At 40.0% G+C, this 22128-nt stretch overlaps 1 protein-coding gene across 2 annotated transcripts in view; it reads right to left on the bottom strand.

Moving 5' to 3' along the window:
- The window catches only part of Snx7 (sorting nexin 7), a 79646-nt gene that overhangs the window by 17533 nt on the left and 39985 nt on the right, over positions 1-22128 (bottom strand). For both annotated transcript variants that reach the window (XM_048456949.3, XM_048456948.3), the window contains one exon: positions 1097-1249. In XM_048456949.3, the coding sequence (XP_048312906.3) occupies positions 1097-1249 (153 nt within the window). The remainder of the gene's footprint in view (positions 1-1096; positions 1250-22128) is intronic.

Here is a 22128-nt window from a genome sequence, read left to right as displayed (position 1 = left end):
CAATGAGGTTAAATGATTTGAATATTTCTCTCATGTTTATGTTTTTGTCCATGGATTTTTGGTTCCTGAGCCTTGATTTCTCACCTCGTTATGCAAAGGTATCCCATTCAACATTCAGATCTGAGCTTCAACCTACTCTCTGGGGTTCATCCCATCCTCATATGAGGTTTGGTCTTCCTGCAATGACTTTCTATATCAGAACATTGCAATTTTTAGATCCCTTGTTTCAAATGTTTCCTATACTAGCTCTAACTCCCCAAGCAAAGGATTGTCATACATGCTATGCTTGCTCTTCACAGCTGCTGCATGGTGTTTGGTTGTGTTCATTTAAATTCTCATTTTATGAAGATGTCCGTATTAGTTAGTCTTTCAAAACAGATAACTTTTGAATTTAAAGTATTTGTACAATGATAATTACTGTAGGTTCATAGTATAAATTCCTTAACCTAACAATTCCATATACTTGTTATTTTCATCAGAAGTCATGTGAGAGACCTGAATTTTAAATATTCTTCCAGGAAAGTATGTTTAGACTTTGTTAGGTGGAACAGTGATACACAGGACAAACTTCATTTAAGAAGGTGACTTCTTTGAGGAACAGTTAGCTGCAACATTGAAAATGATTGTCCAAAAAGAAAAAAAATCCTAGCTACACATTATGCCATCCCTCAAATATGAGTTACTCTTGTGTGGATAGATCAATATAGATCAGTTGCGCTTTCCACGCGGCTGCGTTAGTTATTAGTTATGGGAGAGCAGAAACACAGAAGCTGAGGACAGCCAGGATTGATTTGACTTTTTCAAATATCTGCTCTTCTTCCTTTGTAAATTCTTTAGGAGACAGACACAGAAAAGGGGAAAGCAAACAAAGGGTCAGAACATTCCACCTCAGTGAGCAATGCGATTCTTTCTGGAATCATCAGTAGGGTGCTAGGGTGCGGGTGGAGTGGGGAAGGGAAACAACCCAGCAGGAAGTCACCAAGGACATCTTGGATGGTGACAGCTGGCTCTTTCCCCGGGAGTCTTTGCACAGTGCAGATAGACAGCCAAGAGTGCACCGCTTAACAAGGAAAGGCTTTCGAGAACCGCGGCTTACCTGTTCGTAGTAGCGGATGTTCTCCTCGGCTGTGTCAGTGAAGGCCGACTTGAGATCATTCTGCATGTTCTGCTTCCACCGCTCCCAGTCCGCTTTCAGCGCGTTGTTAGCACACTCCACTTTATCTTCAAGTTTCCCGATTTCTTCTGTAAGCTGAAGCACGCCACAGAGAAAGGTAAGTCGAGCTGTGTGGCCTCAGCATGTGGAGAATTCACTGAGTCCCTGCAGACTGACCATTGTGGTACGAAAGTTAAAAATAGCTCAAGTTCGGGGTGAGGAAGCCAATCAGAACCGACCATGAGCAGCAGTTCCAAGTGGAAAAGGCACTGCATTCAGTAGACGTTATTGGATAAAGTCCTACAGTCTGTCACATGACCATGTCAGTTTGGATAACATCTCAAACCTGGTGCTGTAATTTTATTATTTACAAAACAAGGAAAACTCTATAGCACATATCTGGAAAACAATTATATTAATAACTCTCGTGATCCCTATCGTTCATGGTGATATTTACATTTATGTCAAAAGACATGAGACTTCCTTCACTTCAGCCTTTAAGTTCTGGTTCCTAATTTTTAATTATTTATAACCATAAGATAAATTAACTATATATACAGAGATTATGTTTTCAAATACACAGATTTAGGGGATTAACTTACAGTCTTACTTGGGTAACTGGATGTCTTATTTGGGGTTACTGTTTCTGTGATGAAACACAGGGACCAAAAAGCAAATTGATGGAGGAAGGGGTTTACTTGGCTTATGCTTCCACACTGATGGAAGTCAGGACAGGAACTGAAACAGAGCAGGAACCCAGGTTCATCGGCAGGAGCTGATGCAGAGGCCGTGAGGGCTACTGCTCACTGGTTTGCTTCCCATGGCTTGCTCAGCTTGCCTTCTCACAGATACCAGGGCTACCAGCTCAGAGATGGTACCACCGATAATGGGTTGGGCCGTCCACCATCAATCACTAATGTCCTCCAACTGGATCTTATGGATGAATTTTCCCAATTGAGTTCCCTCCTCTCAGATAACTTTAGCATGTGTTAAGCTGACATAAAAATATCCAGCACACTGGACACAAGCAAGTTCACAGGCCTAAGATGTCTGACACACAGTCCATCCTCTATTAGACAGGCTTACTGTGATACTTAGATTTTTTTCTTCCTTCTCCCTACCAAACTTGGAGCATGATGATTCAATCTTTAGATTTAGCACATCGCGACATAGTTCACAAATGTATGTGTTTGCTAATAAACTCAGAATAATTTATTAAGTGTCCCGTCTGTGCCAGGCATGCCTCTGGGACTGGAAGATTTAGCAGTGAAGATATTAGGCGAACATTTTCGCTTTTCCTAGAGTTTATTCTCTCCTGGGGAGAGACAAGCTATAAGCAAAATAAATAAAATATGAACCATCAACTAGTATAAAGGCTGAAATGGAAAATGAAGCCTAACGCTAGAGAGAAAATGTGAGGTCACTGAAATTTCAGACAAAGTGGCCAAAGGAAACCTAAGAAAGAAAATACCATTAGAATTGAGATCTGATGTTTGAGAGTGAAACATGGGGTCATCTTGGTCAAAGCTCTCTTAGTAGAGGGCATGGGTAAAACATGGACCAGGGGATGAAGACATGGCTGGCCAACCCAAACAAGATGCTGTAGTAGATTGAACAAAGTGGATGAACGGGAGGAGGGAAAAGCAGCAGCAGAAAGATGTGATAGCTCCACAGTCCATGGAAAGGCTCAGGAGTTTACAGAACCATGACACAGTCGGGAGATAAGAGCAGAAATGGTCTCTCTAGGGTTAATGACACCATCTTTTTCATGCTTTAAAAGGGACACTATACGCAGCCATCATTTGTAGTTGATTGGACTTATAAAGGTCCACCATTTAAGAAGCATTTCTTATTTCAAAGTAATTACAATGTGGAAATGTCTTAAAGTCAATAAAAATATTTCTTACTGATAATTAAATGAACTTTTCCTTTAATATTAAATTTTACTTGTATGTTTGTAATTTTACACTTTATGATCCCAAGAAAGATTTTATATATATGCACATGTCTCTCTCCCTCCCTCTCTCTCTGTCTCGGTCTCTCTCTCTCTCTCTCTCTTTCTCTCTCTCTCCTGTGTGGGCATATATAGAATTCTATATTCCCAATGGCAGATATACTTTAGTAAGGCTCAAGGTATATTGCTTTCACTTTGCTTTGTTGGGTAGAACTATCTCAATGATGTCGCCAATCACTTTATGAGCCTCCATATTCCTTTAGAGCTATTTAGCTAAATTGTAGGGAAAATGTCTAGCAGAGTGTTAACTGAAAGGCTAATAATCATAGGTGATAGGTGCTAACAGCTAAATCTGAAGTAAAGCTGTTGAAAGACTAAACTCAAGCAGGACCCATGCTTGCTAAAAGAAAGAGCTTTAAGGATGTTAGCCTTACTCTTCTGAGTTGCTGGCTAAACTCTTGCCAGGGGCAGAGCCCTACCGATAGCAAACAGATATTAAGGGTTCATGTCCACCCACCAACTGTGATAGTCCTGTCTTCTGCTTTAACTTTCTAGACTACAACACATGTATATGGGATGGCTGGCATGGAGGTTCGCCAGAAACTAGTTTCAGGAAACTGGCTTCTATTGTATCTTTCCCCCTTCCTATGGATGTTAAATGCTAGCACTGCAATAACCAATTTACAGGAAAATTATCTTCTGTCACTCCATAAGCATTAATGCCTTTCAAGCAAGGTCAGGTTGATGATGGTCCAACTCTGTTCAGGAACTGCTAGACTTCTAGAGAACAGTTCCCTTCTGACCTCGGGAAAAAAGGTTAGTAGTCCTTTTTCCTTTCCTTTTTCCTGATGAGTGCAGCATCAGGACCAGTGGTTAAGATGTGTTCAACTTCAGGCTTTAGTAAGTGATAATATAAGGCTATTTGTTGAAGTCCTAGCTCCTCCATCCACAAAACAAACATAAAAACACATAAAAATAACAGCACTCATTTCATAGAAATTTTGTTTAAATATATAAAATGCAAAATATTGAATTACACAGTGTCTGACAATTTGCCTACTAGATGGCTGTCCATGACCATCATGACCAAGAGAATCATACCATCAGCATTAGCTCTTACAACGGACATAGACACCCTTTCCTCCTCTGCGACTTTGGTCTCTGGCAATGTGTCATTCTTCTGTCAATATCTTGGCCTTACTTGGATCACTAGTGTGGTTTCTAACATTGTCTTTCCCAGAGTGAAGGAGCACACATAAGCTTCAAAGACCTATGACCAATTCTTGATGTTCTTGTTGCTGCATTTTGTTGTTGTGGATGAGTTCATTATTTTGGTTGAGAAAAGAAAACAGAACATTTCTGCACAGTGAATCATCTTCCAGAGATGTTACTTCAAAGACACCAAAGAAGCACATAACACCCGATCCAAAGAATGGTCTGCACTATGTCGTTCTAATCCATGAAAGCGGAACTGAACTAGACGCTCTTCTCATAAGTTCTCAGTGACCTTCAATTTTCTCACTTCTTCTTTGAAATTGGGTCTTTATGGAGTCTATGCTACCGTCAAATTCAATACAAAGCGGAGGGTGACCTTAAACCCGGAAGATCAGGTGTTTTTGAGTCGGCTATGTCTGGGTTCTGACAGAACATTAGACATTCAGTAAGAATTAACAAATGTGTGAAAATAAGATGTGTTCGGAACCTGCAAGGCCAAGACAGTGCCTCCACGGGCACTAACAAATGGCAGGCTCTGCTAACTATAACCATTTGGGATTAATTTCGTATTCTGGATTGCAAAACAGTGTGTAAAAGGACTGGGTGGAGAGGACTGAATATTTTCCTAATTTTTCTTTTTAAAAAACACAGCAATTGGACCTCTGTCAGGTAAAACTTGAAAAAGCAAGTAACTACCAGAAATATATTATAAGACTAAAAAACAAATTACTAATAGAATAATGGAAGGTAATGAGAAAAGGTTTCTATTTAATTCTAAAGCTAATAGGTAACTTCTAGGTTCTGTTTAATTCAGTTAGAAATTAGCCATAGAGTTAATGAAACTCATTAATGCTAGAAGATGAATCAAGATTGTTTTCAAATAGTACATACCTACAGCAGTGCAACAATGGCAATAATGGATAATTAATATATTTCTGTCAGCTGCTATCGATTTAAGTTATATGCTCACATATATTACCACATTTAATACACGTAAAGATATTGTAATTAGGTTTTCTTTTCTTTCTATTAGAAATTGGGAACCTAGGAGAAAGAACTAACAAAGACAACAGTGACTTGTGACATAACAGAATTTCAAATCAAAATCAGCCATGCATGTGTTCTCTCTGTGCCAACAGACTATGACCACCCTGGTATTGGTCTAGCCTGCCCATGACTTTCAAGGGTTAACTCATTCAGCTCTGATTCTCAAGATTGCCATCTATGAAGATACAAAAATGCAAACTAAAGCAAAAGCCAGAACATAAGGCATTCATCATTAAGGAAGAAAGTGTTCAAATGAATACAGAGATGCGGGATAGTAGATTAATTCTGTTAGTGGGACAGGCATTATTTTGACCATTCATTCACTGGGCCTCACATCTAGGTGAGGCTACAGCATGAGCGCAGCCATTATGCTACAGTGAGACAAAGAAGGGAGAGACGAGACGGTAGAATTTGGAGTGGACAAGAATAAAAGCAAACAATGCAGCGAGGAAAGCAGATCGCAGCCTGGAGGCAGAAATGACGGCGGTTAAATGGATACTGCAACAGTCAACACTGAGGGCTTTATCCAGAACAGGGAGGGCTGTTTTGAGTAGATGAGACTGAGCATAGCATGGGTGACTAAAAAAGACAGGACGGAAGAGAGAAGGCAGGAAAACAACAGACTTGAATCAGGGCCCAGGAAATTACCTAGAAAAAGAACAAGGACGATCTGGCTTGTTCTCACTTGCCCTGTGGTATCCTTCAGTGCCCATCTACTCTACATCAGGTACTAAAAATGGGAAGTAGAAGTGGTTGGTCCTCATGGACTCCTGCTGACAGGAGAAACACAAAGCGCCTGGTTAAAGAAAACGTGAGGAACCTTTTCTGTGAAGTGAATGGTAAGGAAAACTGAGAAGCACACTTGTTTTGGGGTTTCAGAAGAACTGGTGGTGACTCTTGACTGCTGGGACCTAGCGTCGGAGCAGGAGAGAGAAGTGGATGGGCAGGTCGGTGGCTGTAAAATAAAGAGTCCAGGGGGTGTTTGGGTTTTAATGGGTGAGTTTCTGAAATAGCTTACCAAACAGATTTCTGTGATACCAGGGTAAGACTGAATTCTGGAAGACACAAGCAGGGGAGTCTAGACACTTATCAGAATTATCCTAATTTGCATGCCTGGAATTGAACAACAGAAACTCAAACAAAAAGGAGGGCAGCTTCCAAATAAAAGCTCTATGGTCCACTGTATTATCTCAGGAGGTCCCTCTGTTTTAGCCTGCCCACTGCCCCCTAGAGGTTACTCAGTAAATCTCTTTTTCTACTATAACTGGTCTTGGGTGAACTATTTTAGCTTCAGCCTATGCCCTGCAACACTTAACATTCAATCAAACCAGCAGTTCCTTTAGGTTTCTTGTACCTTCCTCTCTGAATGTAAACTCTGCCATGAGACCACCTAGCTCTCACTACATTCAGTCCCGTGCAGTCACCCTCCTTCGAGCACAGTGTCCCAGCATTCACAGAACTAGAATATAAACAGCAAAGCAAACGGACTGATTTACAGTTTGGGGGAAAATATGAGTAAAAGAAGCCAGCTTCTCTCCCATGCCTCTGATCATTTTGCAATTCAAGGACAAGCATGCCACAAAACTTCAAAGCTATGTAAACTTCTTAACAAGAGAGTTGTCCTTTGCAGGGGAGACAACTATTCAGCCTCAGTTTGCTTTCCCTGTCTCCAAGCTCAGGATCTGTCACCTGTTTACTTCCACTGTCCCCTTGTGTCATGTAAGAGTTTAGGGACTTTTAGGGACTCTGTAGATTAAAGGAATAATCTTAGGAAATGTGTGCTCCTATTATGTCTCTAAGGATTTTTTTTCCCTAACAGTGAAAATTACAATAAACACTTAAATTGTGAATGACCCTATCCATCCATAAAGGCACAGATCATCAGAATTTTAAGTGAAATAATACCATTTGAGAATCATTATTCTTAATCATAATATCTCTGCCTTCCTTTTTTAAATGACTTCTCTATTATTTCCTTTTATGGAAAGCAAACGTGCAGCCATTCAATTTATTCAAATGTAAAAAGAAAAAACTTTCTCTTCACCACAAGACAAGCTGAGGAAATCATCATTTGGAAAAGTTCTTGAAAATAACATACCTAAATAAAAAGATTTGGATTGCCACTCTATCAGAAGACAATAGAAAACTCAAAAGTTGAATTCTAATCTGACAGCTCCCGCTCCTTAACGAGCACTAATTAAATTGCAGGGGAGGGAGCAGAGGGCTCTTAACAATAAAACTGTATTATTTTCTGATTCACGAGAGAGGTAAGATGCGTCTGAAGAAATTAAATGCCTGATTATACAATGCTGCTCGGGTCCACACGTGACTGCTAAGTGGTACCTTTCTTGGCATGCTTTATGATTCACACATTTCTCGAGAAGTACAAACCTCTCTCCTCGAAACCCATCGCAGATTTATTATCCAAATGTAACTTGTTCAGTAGTACACAATGACTTCTCTAAGATGACAACTTGAGACTGGAAACACCCACAAATGCTGCTGATGAATCACGGCTGAAGCCAGCGCCTCCAACGGCATTAGCATTCTTCAAATAGTAATTATGGCTTCTCGGTACACTGTAGGCGCAGAAAGCCAATTATTTAAATAGCACCATTTTAGGAAATGAAGAGATCCCCCTCGAGTCTTCTTCACAGGCAAGCACAGCAAATATGCACGGGGAAAAGGAGAATTCTTTCCTGTCTAAGGCTTCCAGTAGTCCACTTTTAAAGGCCAGTAACAGGAGTCAGCTTCTGCCTAGACCCCAGGTTCTCTAACTTCTAATCTAAACTTCTCTCTAATCAGAAAGTTCCAGAACGAGGGAGATGAACTTGAGGGTGTATCTCATGGTACTGTGTGAAGGAATTTCCATTTCCATGGAACTTGATTAGAATGTTTAGTATCATTACATTCACTGTTTATGAAAGAGATTGCATACACAAACAGACACATGGAGGTAAATAAACATACATTTAAAATGTGCATGTATTGGGTGGTATGATCAAAGGTATTTAGGTGATAAGAGTATATATGACAGGTGGACGTGTTGCGCAGAACCTACACATTGAATGCTTAGTCTCCACTACAGGAAATCAGTAGACTCCTTAAGGGATGGGGTGGGAGGGGTCTACTTGGAGATGTGGCCAAAAGTGGACTGTGGGATGCCCATCTTCCTTGTCCTACTTCCCTGCCACCTGAGGCAGGCAGCATGCTCTGCCACATGTTACCGCCATGATGTACTGCCTCACCAAAGGCTCTAAAATAAAATAACAAGGCCTTTTCACCTCTGACTAAAAGCTCTAGAATTGTGACCTATCCCCCCGAAACAAACCTGTCTTTCTTAGACATTAGTTATTTCAGGTATTTTGTCATAGTAACAAGAAACCAATGCATCATGTGATCCAAAAAAAGAATTTGGTGATTACCATATTCTTTTATAATGAATAAATATATAATATACATATATATATTTATATATATATATGAGATAATATATAATATCTCATATATTAAGTAAGAAAATTCCCCTAAAGTTTCTTTAGAAACTCATCACCCCTATTTGAATCACTAGCAGAGCTAATGTTCCATGAGAAATGGCTTCTCCTCTTTGACTGAAAACAGCTGTTACAATTACAGCACACTCTTAAATGGAGCTAGCCCATAGGACACCCCACAGCAGTGGTTTCCAACATTCCTAACGCTGCAACCCTTTAGCAGAGTTCCTCATGCTGTGGTAATGCCCAGCCACAAAATTATTTTCATTGCTACTTCATAACCGTGATGTGTTACTGCTATGAATCTGATACACCATATCTGGTATGCAGGATATCTGATGTGTGACCCCTGTGAAAGGGTTGTTATTTGACTCCCAAAGGAGTTGTGACCCCAAGGTTGAGAACGGTTGATCTACAGGGAGTAATGCTCTGCTCTGAACTACCCAGTGTGGTAGCAATAGCCATATATGATTGGCAATGCAGATGGTGAAAGTTTTGGATTTCATTTTAATTAACTCAAATTTGACATACATGCCACCTGTTTCTTGTACACCATGTTGAATAGAACAACCTTAGAAGTTCATGACCACCTATATTCAACAGGTTATATGTTAAGATCCATAAGATGGGATTCCCTCCTCAGAGTATCCTTAGAGAGTATTGCTTTTGTTTGCTTCCTCAAAAGCCTCTTCTATTATCAGGGATCTCAATCACCGTAGTCTGTATGAGGATATAACATGTTGAAAGAGACACTAATCTAAGTCAAACTCTAGTAAGGGTATTGTCAGGTATGGACAGGCGTCTATATTCAAACACTTGAATTATGAGGTCATTCACACAAATAAGTGACCTTGCTGTTTACCACTGGAGTAGCAGCTAAGGGATCAAGACCTTAAAGGAGTTGCATGCAAGGCAGGCAGCGAGAAAACAGCTTGGTCAGTCAAGTGCTTGTTAGGGGCAAAAACACAAGCATGGTGATGCACTTTTGTGATGTCATCATTGGGTTAATATATCCCTGAAGCTCAATGTCCAGCCAGCCTAGCCAAATCAGGAAGCCTGGGCTCCAAAGAGAGAACCTCTCCAACAATCTAGGTTGGTGCCTTCTGAAAAACTAAAATCTGAAGTTTATCTGATCTCCACACACATACACATGCACTCACACATGAATACACACAACACACACACACGAGTTGAATATAAAACAAAACTCAGATACATTCCATAGGCAGCATCACAACTCACTAGGGAAAATATTATTTGGCCACAGACTGCTTTGGCAAATCTGGATGGTCATCTAAAAATCAGCAGAGGTGATTGATAGATGAATTGATGGACAGCTAAGCATATAGACAGATATTTAATCAAAACCTACAAATTTTAGACAAAGTAATTCTAAGTAGCTCAAATATTCCATCATAAAAAGTAACCTTAACAAAAAAAAATCATTGTGGCACTACCTCGGGAAGATGGGGATCAAACTCCCTCACGATCCACTCTGGGGCATATACCCAAAGGATCCTACACCGGACCACAGCAACACTTGTTCAACCATGTTCTCTGCTGTTCTATTCATAATAGCCAAAAATGGGGAACAAACACGATGGATAAAAAAAGAATAAGAAAAATGTGGTACACTTATACAATGGGGTATTATTCAACCATTCAAAAGAATGAAACTTGCAAGTAATGGATGGAACTCGGAAAAGAAAGCATTCTGAGTGAGCTGACCCAGACCCAGAAGGACAAATATGGTATGTGTTTGCTTCTATGTGGATGCTATCTGTTAAGTCAGTGAGAACCAAATTACAATCCATAGAACCACAGAGAAAAGAGAAAAGTTATAGCATAAAGGACTAGGGAGTATAGGTGGATCTCCTAGGAAAGGGACGTAGAATAGATAGATAGTTCCACCTCACCCCACACATCGATCCATAACTAGTCTATGCTCCTGTCCTAGGGAGGTCTCTCTGCGCCCCCCAGTCCCTGATTCAAGTGGAGAGGCAGAGGAAAGAGGGAATGAGGTAGGGAATTTGGGGAGAGATCTAACATTAACAGCAATTTGAGGGGTAGTATGGGAACCTAATATAGTAGACACTTCCTGAAATAGATACACAGAGGAAGGCGATCTAAATGAAATCACCAAAATAACCAGGCAGACATAGCGCCAAAGGGGTACCTCCTGTCACCAAAGGAAACTTTCAGTGCAGCAAATAGGTTACATCTAAGGGAGTTGTTTGTCATCCCATAGGAACCCCCATATAACCCAGGCTATTGTTGAAATTATAGGTTGCTCTCCACAAACTGAAGACAACACCTACACATCTCACTGAACACAGAGGAATCAAGCCACTGCCTACATAAGCCTCTGCCCCTACATGCTAGTATCTTTTGTACAGGAAGGCACTCTGCATACTACCAAAAGAGAACCACAAACACCAACACAGCAACAAATGCTCAGAGCTACGGTGGTGTCCTGCCTACAAAATATACTAGAGACATGGTGGCACAAAGCTTATTGGAATAAGCAACTGATACCTGATTTAACTTAAGGCCACTCCATGAGACTGCTTGGGAGAGGCATCATTCCCCATATTGGAATCCTGAACTGTAGACGTGTAGATTGGTAGCAGGGCACACGTGGAAGTGGGTGCATTTATCCCCTTTTTACTCCTGACTGTGCATGTAATTTGCTCCTTCAAGTACCCACCTCTTTGGCTTCTGAACTATGATGACCACGCATCACCTCGCGCTATGAGCTAAAATCCAATTGTTTTCACCATAAGTTCACCTTGCCAGAGTATTTTATCACAGCAGGGTATGAAACTAGCACAGGACCTAATAAGCAAAACCACAATCACAACAGAAAAAAAAAACAATAAAACATGAAAATAAAAATGCATTCTTTATAAGGACAAGGCAAACTAATCTAGTCTGGGTGTTATTTTTTTTCTTTTCAGATAGCAGTATACCTACAGTTCGGTGCTACTGACAAGGGTGGGGTCCAGACATTTGTTGGATTCTAAAGATATAAATGGCTCTCCTTTGGCTAATAATTTGTTATTGATAATAGATAAGCTTTTTAGCCATTCCCTTGTGTCGGGTATTATCAAGCATGAGTTAGCCCAATGGAGTAGGTACTACTGCTATCTCCCGTCTACAAATTAAGAAACTAAGATACTAGTGAAGGTGTCCAAGACCTCACAGTCACTTACAGACAATTATTTATTTATTTATTTTAAAAATGTATTTTTTAAACAATCTTTATTTTATGTACCAATTCCAGTTCTCCCTCCCATCCTTCCACTCCCCCCACTTCCCCTCACTCCACCCTCACCCACTTCTCAGAGAGGACAAGGCCTCCCATGGACAGTCAACAAAGTCTATAACATCACTTGAGGCAGGATCAAGATCCTCACCCCACCCCATACCTAGGCTGAGCATAGTATCTTTCCATAGGGAATAGGCTCCAAAAAGCCAGTTCATGCTCTAGAGGTAAATACTGGTTCCACTGCCAGTGGCCCCACGAATTGCCCAAGCCACACAATTGTCACCCACATTCTGAAGGTCTAGTTGGGTCCAATGCAGGTTCCCCAAATGTCAGTCCAAAGTTAGTGAGCTCAACTAACTTGGGTCAGCAGTTTCTGCATCTTTCCCCATCATGGTCTTGACCCCTTTGCTCATATTATCGCTCCTCCCTCTTTACTACTGGACTCCAGGAGCTTTGTCCAGTGCTTAGTTGTGGATCTCTGCATCTGCTTCCATAGGTTACTGGTTAATTGATGACAATTAAGTAGTCATTAATTTGATTATAGGGGAAGGGCAGCTAAGGCATCCTCTCTACTATTGCTTAAGGTCTTAGCTGGGGTCATTCTTGTGAATTCTTGGGAATTTCCCTAGTACCAGGTTTCTCACTAAACCCATAATGGCTCCCTCTACCAAAATATCGCTTTCCTAGTTCTCCCTCTCTGACCTTTACACAACTCGACTTTCGGGATCCTTCATGTTCTCTTCCCCACTCTCCTCTCTCCCCTCCCCACTCCCCTTCCACCCTCCAGCCTTCCTCCATGCTCCCAATCTACTCAGGAGATCTTGTCTATTTCCCCTTCCCAGGGGGATCTATGCATGTATCTCTTAGGATCTTCCTTATTTCCTGGGTCCTCTGGGGTTGTGGATTCTGAGTTGGGTATCCTTTGCTTTATGTCTAATATCCACTTAGGAGTGCGTACATACAATGTTTGTTTTTCTGTGTCAGGGCTACCTCACTTAGCATGTTTTTCTTCTAGTTCTGTCCAGTTGTCCAGGTATTTATTTTACAGAATTACTGGCACATTCACAGAAAATACAAATAGAAGGTTCTTCACAGAGGCATTATTTACAAGAGGAGAAATAACAAACATTCAGCAGTATGGTAAGGTTAAATAAATTCTGATATATGCACACAATAAAGAATAATGCAGTTATAAAAGGTCAACTGATGTGAGTATCTGTGAGACATTTAGTATAAAGAAGGCAAAAACCCCTACAGGGTTGCCTCGATATGAGGGCTTTCCCCTTGTCTTACTGTATGCCATTTTGCCCTGTTTGGCTGTCCTTTCTTGGAGATCTGCTCTTTTCAAAAGAGGAAAAGGAGGGAGAGTGGATTTGGAGGAGAGGGGAGGTGGGGAGGGAGCTAGAAGAAGTAGAGAGAGGAGAAACTGTAGTTGGAATGTGTTGTATGAGAGAAAAATATGTTTTTAATTCAAAAAAGAAAGTAATGAAGGCAAAGTTCTTTATATTGTTATGTACATAGTAAAGAAATATCAAAAGATGTATTTTTGCATATCAAAAAGAAAACGTCTACAGAAGAGACTAACTAGACTATGTGCTTATAACATATTCAGTGAGAAGATGGGATGTGGGGAGGGGAAGAAAGGTTGTCACTAAATACATTTTAATATTAATTAATTTTGAGCCACACAAATATATATTTAAAGCATGCCAATTACTTGAATTAGAAATTAGGAACATATCTTAAGAGAAAAATAAGATGTTGTTCATTCTAAGGTTATGTAAATGAGTAGCAGTGTTCGGAGCTAATGTTTGCATTTTAAGAGTAATTTTTCATGAAAATGAAGGCCTAATTATTGATTAATAATGGCTGATTGCATGGCTGTAACAAGCTGAGAAAGTTTCATTTTAAAGATGTACCCCACGAATATTTCTGAATACCAAATGGAAAGGAGTGCTCTACCAAGAAGCCTGATGAACACCTTCACAAAAGACTAAGGAGGGCATCACCACTGCTAAGACACAGAAAGACCACCTACTGCCTAATGGGAATCAATGAGAGAGCTACAGAATCACTTGAGTGAAATCTCAGGTGCTAATAACTATAGTATAATCCTGAAGAAATATCCAACGTTAATGCTGGAGCCTTCCACAAAACAGCTGCCCAATGGCCTTTGAAGGTACGGTATCATGAAGGGTAAGAAAAGAAGGAATTATTCCAGAAGGAGGAAGCCTCTAGGTGCTGTTGAGAACAGGATTAAGCTATAGGAAACTTGGCATGGCGTCTGAACATCAGAGGCTGGGAATGGATCAGGTGGAAGCTACTGATCTTGGCAGGTATCCCGTGGCGAAGGAGGAGAATGGCCAAGTTCACAAGACACAACTACTCTGATGTCATGGCTATAAGGTTTGCAGCTTACCCCTCACTGGTCCAAGAGGAAAATCAAAGAGCATGAGCAATATTTAGAAATATTCTGACATCTGTCATTTTGAGATACAAAACTCAAATAAAGGCGGTTATCTTTCTGTCCTAACCCATGCGAACATTCTCCATTGGACCCTGGGCAAACTCCAAGGTGGGCAGAACACACTGTATCCCTTCATTCTTCCTTCCACAGCCACTAGTCCTCTATCTATCCTGTAGCTTCAAATGATTTACCCAAACCCCTAAAACCTGCTGCGCCTATTCCCTTCTCAGAGTCATGGATCTGTCTTTTTTTATACTGAATGCTATGCTCCAGAAATTGAGCCAAAGGTCTCCTGTGACTAACTTATTTCTTCTCAATGCTGCCTACCGAGACACCCCATACACATACCCTTTCCTCATCACTATATATAGAGGTCCCTCTTATATCATACTGCTTTATTTTCTTCATAGCACAAATGTCTATCTAAAATCATCACAGGCATTTAATATCTTGTTCTACTTGTTATAAGCTCTTTCTGGGTAGATTATAAGTTCCTTAGGGACAGAGACATTCTCAATCTTATTTGCTGTGGATTATCGTTGACCTGATGCCTGAACACTAAAAGAACTAATAATTACTGATGTGCCCTATTACATTTAAAATATATTTATCAGGAACCATATCTATTGATTGACTTTCTATTTGTTTACCTATATAAGAATGGCATTTGCGGCTAGAAAGATGGCTCAGCAGTTAACAGCACTTGTTACTCTTCAGAGGACTGAAGTTTGGTCCCCAGCACCAATATCAGGAAGTCAAAACCACCTGTACCTTCAGTTCCAGGAGATCCAACCCCCTTTTTCTGCTCTCTGAAGGCACATACATCCATGGGCACAGAGCAGCACACGGACTCTCATATATACATAATCTTAAAAATTAGAATAAAGTTTTTAATGATTTGATGTGTGGATTTATTTATTATCTACCTCATAGAATTATCCACTGGGTGATGGAAGCAAACAATTAACATCATGTTGGCATACAATATGAAACCAAAAAAAAAAAATACTGAACATGGTGACAGAAAGAAAGTAGCAGTTTGAGCCTAGCATATATTCTGTATTTTTTAAATAAAATCTTGTTTTACTGTTATTGAATGTGTACTGGGATAAGTACATGCATGTGCACCACATGAATGCCTGGTTCCCAAGGAGATCAGATGAGAATGTCAGATCCCCTATAACTGGGGTTCCAGACAGTTGTGAGCTGCCAAGTGGGTGTGGGGAATTGAACCACTGTCTGCAAGAGTAACAAGCAGTCTTGACTGGTGAGCAATCTCTTCGGCCCTCTAGTAAGTATTTGAAAACTTGAATGGTGATGTGATCACAGATTTCTCCCCATTTGACTTTCTAGTTAACAAAAGATTCAGTAGAAACAAAGGCCAACTACCCGAAGCCTGAAGATTCACAACAAATCAAAATGTACTTACTAGAAAGATAACTATCTAAGAAACAAATGAAAGCTACCTGCAATTTTTCTTCCTTTGAGGTAAGAGCTCACCACAGGAAACCCCATCTGACCTTGAACTTGGTGCTTCTTGTCCTAGCCTCACCAGAGCTGCCTACAGGCATAGACTACCATGTCAACTTGGCTTCCTTTTTAAGGAAAATTCAATACTAATAAATAATAAAGTTGTTCATACTTTATGAGATATGTTTGAGGATATTATTATCTAATATTTCACACATTTGTACTGTAACTTAGCAAAGTTTATTACCCAATGTTCTAGATTTAAAAGTAAATTTTTCAAAAATAAATTTTTTTTAAAGAAAACATTATTTCTGGGTGTTCACAGATAAAGAATGGCTAATGTCTAATTAAGGTTACAAGTTAAGGACGAGCGAATCAAAGCCCTCTGCAGGCTCCTGGCTCCCTGTGTGTTATTGCTCTAAGCATAATCAAATATTTATTGAGTGTCCAAGCAGAGCTGCAAGTGAAAGAGATATGTAAGACAGACCCTCAGGGCACATTTTTTATTAACAAAATGTTTAAATTAAAAAGAAATTGAATCTCTGTTGAGTGTCTGCATAGGACAGATGTTTAAACTATTATACTCGTGGCAGGAGGATTCCACAAAGAAAATCACAAATCCAAATACCAGACATAGAAAGCTGTTTTAAATACTGAAAAAAAAGAAAACGAGGCTAGAATTTTTAACTATTCTTTTTACTTATCCATCTGTTACTTTTCCTATAACAGTGAAGACAGGGACAGAAAGGTTTCGGGAGAAAGGCGGAGCTTGAGATCCTCCATGGGAAAAGGAGGAATAACAAAGATCTGCAATCTATGCTGGCCTTCACCCTCCTCCTGCCCTCTCCCTCCACAAACAGACAGAGATACAGAAGCTACTGTCAACAGTATCAGGATCCCTCACACTCAACCCAGAGTAATAAACGGTTACTTCCATACATAATTTTTCACTGACAATATTTTAGAAATACTTCTTTTACTAAGATACTAGAAATACTTCTAGTATCTGATGATGAGTTGTTTTTTTTTGTTTTTTTTTTTTTTTCCGGCCAAAATGGCAGGAGTCATTTAGGGTTTAAGTTTTTCTTTGCAAAAGAAATGCCAATGTCTGTATATTCCTAAGGAAATACCTTCAAAAATAAAAACCTGGTCATGAATATGCTGTATAAAAGTGGCTGGTCTTGTAGATAATTTGGAGTTTTACCTCTAGTTCTTGTTCCTTTGTTTTTTCACATGTTCCATGTTGGGACTTAGCAAGATTCCTGAAATTGTACTCTACTGGTTTTGAAACAGTCAGAGGAGAAAGACAGAAGTACAGGAGCTGGAGGGATGGCTCAGCCATTCGGAGCACTTGCTATTCTTGCAGTGGACAGACCTAAGTTCAGTTCCCAGCATCCACATGAGGTGGCTCACAACCATGTGCAACTCCAGTTCCAGGGATCTAATGCTGACTTCTGGCCTGTGAAGCACCTGCCCACACATACACAAATGAAAATCTTTTTCAAAAGGGCAATAGCGCAAACGAAATTAAGCATGGAAATTAAAACTAGCTAAATTACCCGACTGTGTGGCCATCTCACCTACAAAGGAAACAGGTGCCAAACAGCAGTAGATCAGAACGGATTGATCAACATCATGACAACTGATATAACAAAGGGGCGGGGAGGAAAGACTGGATCACATGACAAAGTCAAGATGATAGAAAACTGAAAACACTACTCGAAAGACCGGAAGCAGAATCGCCGCTGCCCTGAGGAAATGAAGCTTTCTCATGGGTCTCCAGAAAGGAAAATGATGAAATGCTCAGCTTTGCCAGTGCTAAGCTGAAGTAGAATCGGGCTTCACCTTCAAGTGGACTTTATTGTACATCGATGACAAAGGACCAAGAGTAGCTTAGCTAAAATAAAGCCCACCAGCATGACTTATGAACAGTCTGTATAAACTGAGATGCATTAAAATATTCATCACAGTACTATCCCACTGGCTGGAGTGCCTCGCAGGGAAATGAGAAGATACACTATACTTTGATTTCTGCCTACTTTCCTTAAAAACAGATCTATTACAACATTGGTGCTAGACAAGTTTTGTACCACTGAGCTAGCCCCTGGCCCCGTCCTCGATTTTTTTTTTTTTTGGAACACTATGAAAGCCTAACAAGCAAACATGCAGCGACCACTCTCTACATTTTGATCTAGAATAATGTAAAGCACGATATAGTCACCAAAAGGGTTCTTCTAAGATGTTTTAAAATTTACAAGCCAATGTTTTCATAAGTTGGCTTGAGAATACCATAGGAAAGTACTCACCACTCCCAGCCCTTGTAGCTGAGGAAAATCCAACCGCATCTAAGGAACTGACCCCAAGCTCCAAAGTCAGTCCATGACCTCACCCAGGAAACTGTGTTCTCAATAGCATATGCAATCCTGAGACTAGAATTAAGACCCTATTTTAAACTCTTTTCTGTGATGCTGTATTAGAGGTGCCAGGGGCACTAAAACAAATGACATGACATGACAACAGGCATGTTGATAGTTCTGGACTCAACAGCCTCCTGTCTGTGGACAACTTTCACCATTTTTCATCATATATTCGCTAGGGTTTCCTCCAAAACCGTTTTTCATAAGTTTTTATAAAATGAGATATAATTTACTACAAGTCAAGCCAATGAACCCTTGAATGGGAGTCTAGTAAAAGAATATTGAAACAAAAGGAATTCATGGCATCCTTGGGTACATTGTGGCTCTTGGCTACAGCAACACCCTTGCCCATCCCATAGCCCCTCTCAGCTCTGTATATGTGAATCAAGATGTTGCTACATATTTGCATGGTAGCAGTTACACTTAGAGGTTTTATTCTGACCCAAAATCCACACTATTTTGTTCTTACTTTGAGATGAGACGTTTCTTGTCTCCAAGCCACAGAATGCATGGCAGCTGGAATAAATCAATTCTGGTAGTAACAGTCCGTGGTTGATCACATAGTGTCGTCCTATAATACTGATCACAAATCCTGAAGGAAAGTTTGTGGGATGCCATTTAAGAGAAACTGATAAAAGTAAATATACAAGGAGAAAAAATCTTCCCTCCCAGTGGACAGGTGCTTTGTGATCATGGGAGCCTATGGACATGTTGCATGCGGAGCGGCTGAGACACACACCAATATGAGAACAGACAAGAAAGAGGAAGAAATCTGGCTGAAAAATATGACTCGGTGGATAAAGTATTTGCCACCCAAGTGTGAGGATGATCTCCATGAATGGTAGGGAATAGAACAGGGTGGCAGTCTTCCTGTAATGACAGCATCAGGGAGACAACGATGGGTGATCCCCAAATCAAGATGGTTAACTAGACCAGCAAGTTATAGGTTCAGTAAGAGACCCTGTCTTAAGATAGGAGGTAAAGATTAATCAAAAAAAGACATCCATCATCAAGTTTCTCTAGTCACATTCATGTACCTACACATATGGGAACACACATACATACATTCAAAACATACATAATATGCAGAGACACACACATCCACACAAAGAGAGAGGAAACTGTGGGTGCACAACAAATTAGGAATAAGGTACAGAGAATGGAGTAACAATTGAATGGTCAGGGAACAGAGGCAAGCCAGCAAATATCCAAAAAGGTGCAGCTTTCCTTTCTCCTGTCATGGTGACAGCTTACTACATTAATATTCTTATCTCCCTGGCTTCCTAGAATCAGAGAGCAGGCAATCGTTCTCTGTGCAGATTTAGCACACCACTAGGAACATTTGGAAATTAATAACCACCATTTGAGGATGAGAGTAAAACATTGTTTCAAAAATAGCAAGTCATACAGAGCAAGTAGCAGCCTGAATTAATTTGGTATCTGCTTGGAGCTACTGAAAATGGCTATATGCAAATTCATATTAAAATGATCTTATGAAAATGTATTTTTTGCTCACATAAATATAGTGCTAAACAGCTATGGCATTATATCTAGATCCAAATCTCAGTCTATGCACATATTGCTAAATGTCAAATGTATTCATATTCATTTATATCCGAATGCTGCATTGAGTGAAAAACTATAAATCATTCATTCCAAAATAAAAATAAAAATAAAAGGATATGCAGCCATATTTAGCACCACAGATGAACTTTATTTATTTTACAGTTAGGTGGGGAAGTGAATAAGCATTTTCAAACAGAAGCTCTGACTGAAAACTTAACCAGACTGCAAAGTACACTAGCTCCCACACATCTTCATCTCTCCTCAGAATATCAGTTGTTTTTGCCCTCTCCTTCCTTTACCATCAATGCGCAGTCTCTGTTTCATTGAAGACCTAGTGAAGCCCTCTAGGAGAGCACACAGCACATCCCAGACCATCACTCCATGTTCTACCTATATATTCTCTATGCAACTGCTTGAATAGCTCTCTCCTAAATGGAAAGCTGGTTAAATGCTGAATGGCCCTAATTAGATTGGTTTACTTCACACACCCACTGAATTACCTACAGGAGGTCAAGATATATAAATTTCCTCTCTCCCTTCTCACTAGCTGTTTATTCTTTGATTGTCCCATTATCGTTGACCCTTTTAATGCTGGAATAAGTCAAAGCCAAGGCTAGGATTTCTTTCTTCACGACTCTCTCTCCCTATTGTCATCTCAGCTAATTCTAGAGTTTCTAATCCCGCCATTTTGCTACCCATTTTTAAATACTATCTTGATACTACCTCTAACTGTGGCCCTCCCATAGCCCCAAGGGACTTCTGTGTCTCTATATAATTCACCACTCCATGTATCCACTTTGATACCAGTAGACACATCAATTTTACATGCCCAAGTCAGAGTTCTTCATATTCCCCCTTACATTCATTCTTCTCAGCACCTTCCCCTTCCAAACTAATATTATTTCCTTCCATTTACTCAGTCCTCAAACTGCAGAATTTTCCTAAATTCCCTAATCTCACTGTAAACAACCCACCAAAAAAGAGTTCTTCCTCTCAAAGATACTCTGGGTGTGATCACTCCACCTCTTTTTCATACCACCATGAACAGTTTTCAGTGACTAATTACTTGGATGTTTTTCCTCACCATCTAACCTATACGATTCATGAGGACCAGTCTTCTTGACCTTCCTCCTTGTCCTTCTCTTGCCTAGAACAGACACTCCCACAGTAGCTACTCTGGAAATACTTCCAGAATTTTGTTGAATATCTCTTCTCAAAATGTCACTTTATTGTGATCTGAAGTGGCACATTTCTGAGTTTCTTCTTCTTTCCTTACTTTATTTCTCGGTGTTGAGAGTCATCCTTTGCCTCTCATCAGCTAGAAATGACAAAGTTAGTTCAGCCGCCTGTCCACGAGGTAACAAGGAGTCTGTTCTCTATCTGTCTGTCTCCAATTAACCCTTCTCTGCAACCCACCACTACCTTTTCAGTTCACGATCTCACTTGATCTTCCCAAAATAATGGAGTTTCCTTTCCTTTAGCTGATGAGAAAGGCTCCCAGCCCAACTACTTCCATCCTCCTGGTAGTTACATTCCCTCATTTCTCTGATCCCCTCGGCCCACACATCCATCTAGATTCCCCCAATTTGGCATGTGTTTTGAACTTATACCACCTTTAATAATATCTGTTTTCCACATTCTCCCTACATGTCCATGAGCAATGCATTTGCCATTTACAGGACCTAACACAAATATCACTTCTCCATGGCATCAAAATAATAACAGCTAGCAACTACTGTGTGTGTACGCTATAATGTAAGTAATTTACTAGCATTGTAACATTCAGTCTCTAAGCAAGTCTACTAGGAAGATGCTAATAATTTCTGTTAAAAAAAACATGATATAAAGAGAGGCTAAAGATATTAAAAAGTTTGTCCTATAAGAGTTGTTTGCAATTCTATCTAATTCCAAAGCATAAACAACAAAACTTTCAATGAACAGCTGATTTGACTTTGAAATAAGCATTCTGTTTTTAGGAAGCAGATGTCATTTTGAAATTACTCATTGGTTGTTTTGAGATAAGAAGTTCAGACCACAAACTCTAACAAGAACCCATTTTACAATAAGCTGGCTAGTA

The sequence above is a fragment of the Myodes glareolus genome, chromosome 17 (assembly GCF_982192425.1).
Source record: "Myodes glareolus chromosome 17, mMyoGla1.1, whole genome shotgun sequence".
Taxonomy (NCBI): domain Eukaryota; kingdom Metazoa; phylum Chordata; class Mammalia; order Rodentia; family Cricetidae; genus Myodes; species Myodes glareolus.
The sequence above is the reverse complement of the archived record's forward strand: the minus strand, read 5'-3'. Positions and strand labels throughout refer to the sequence as shown.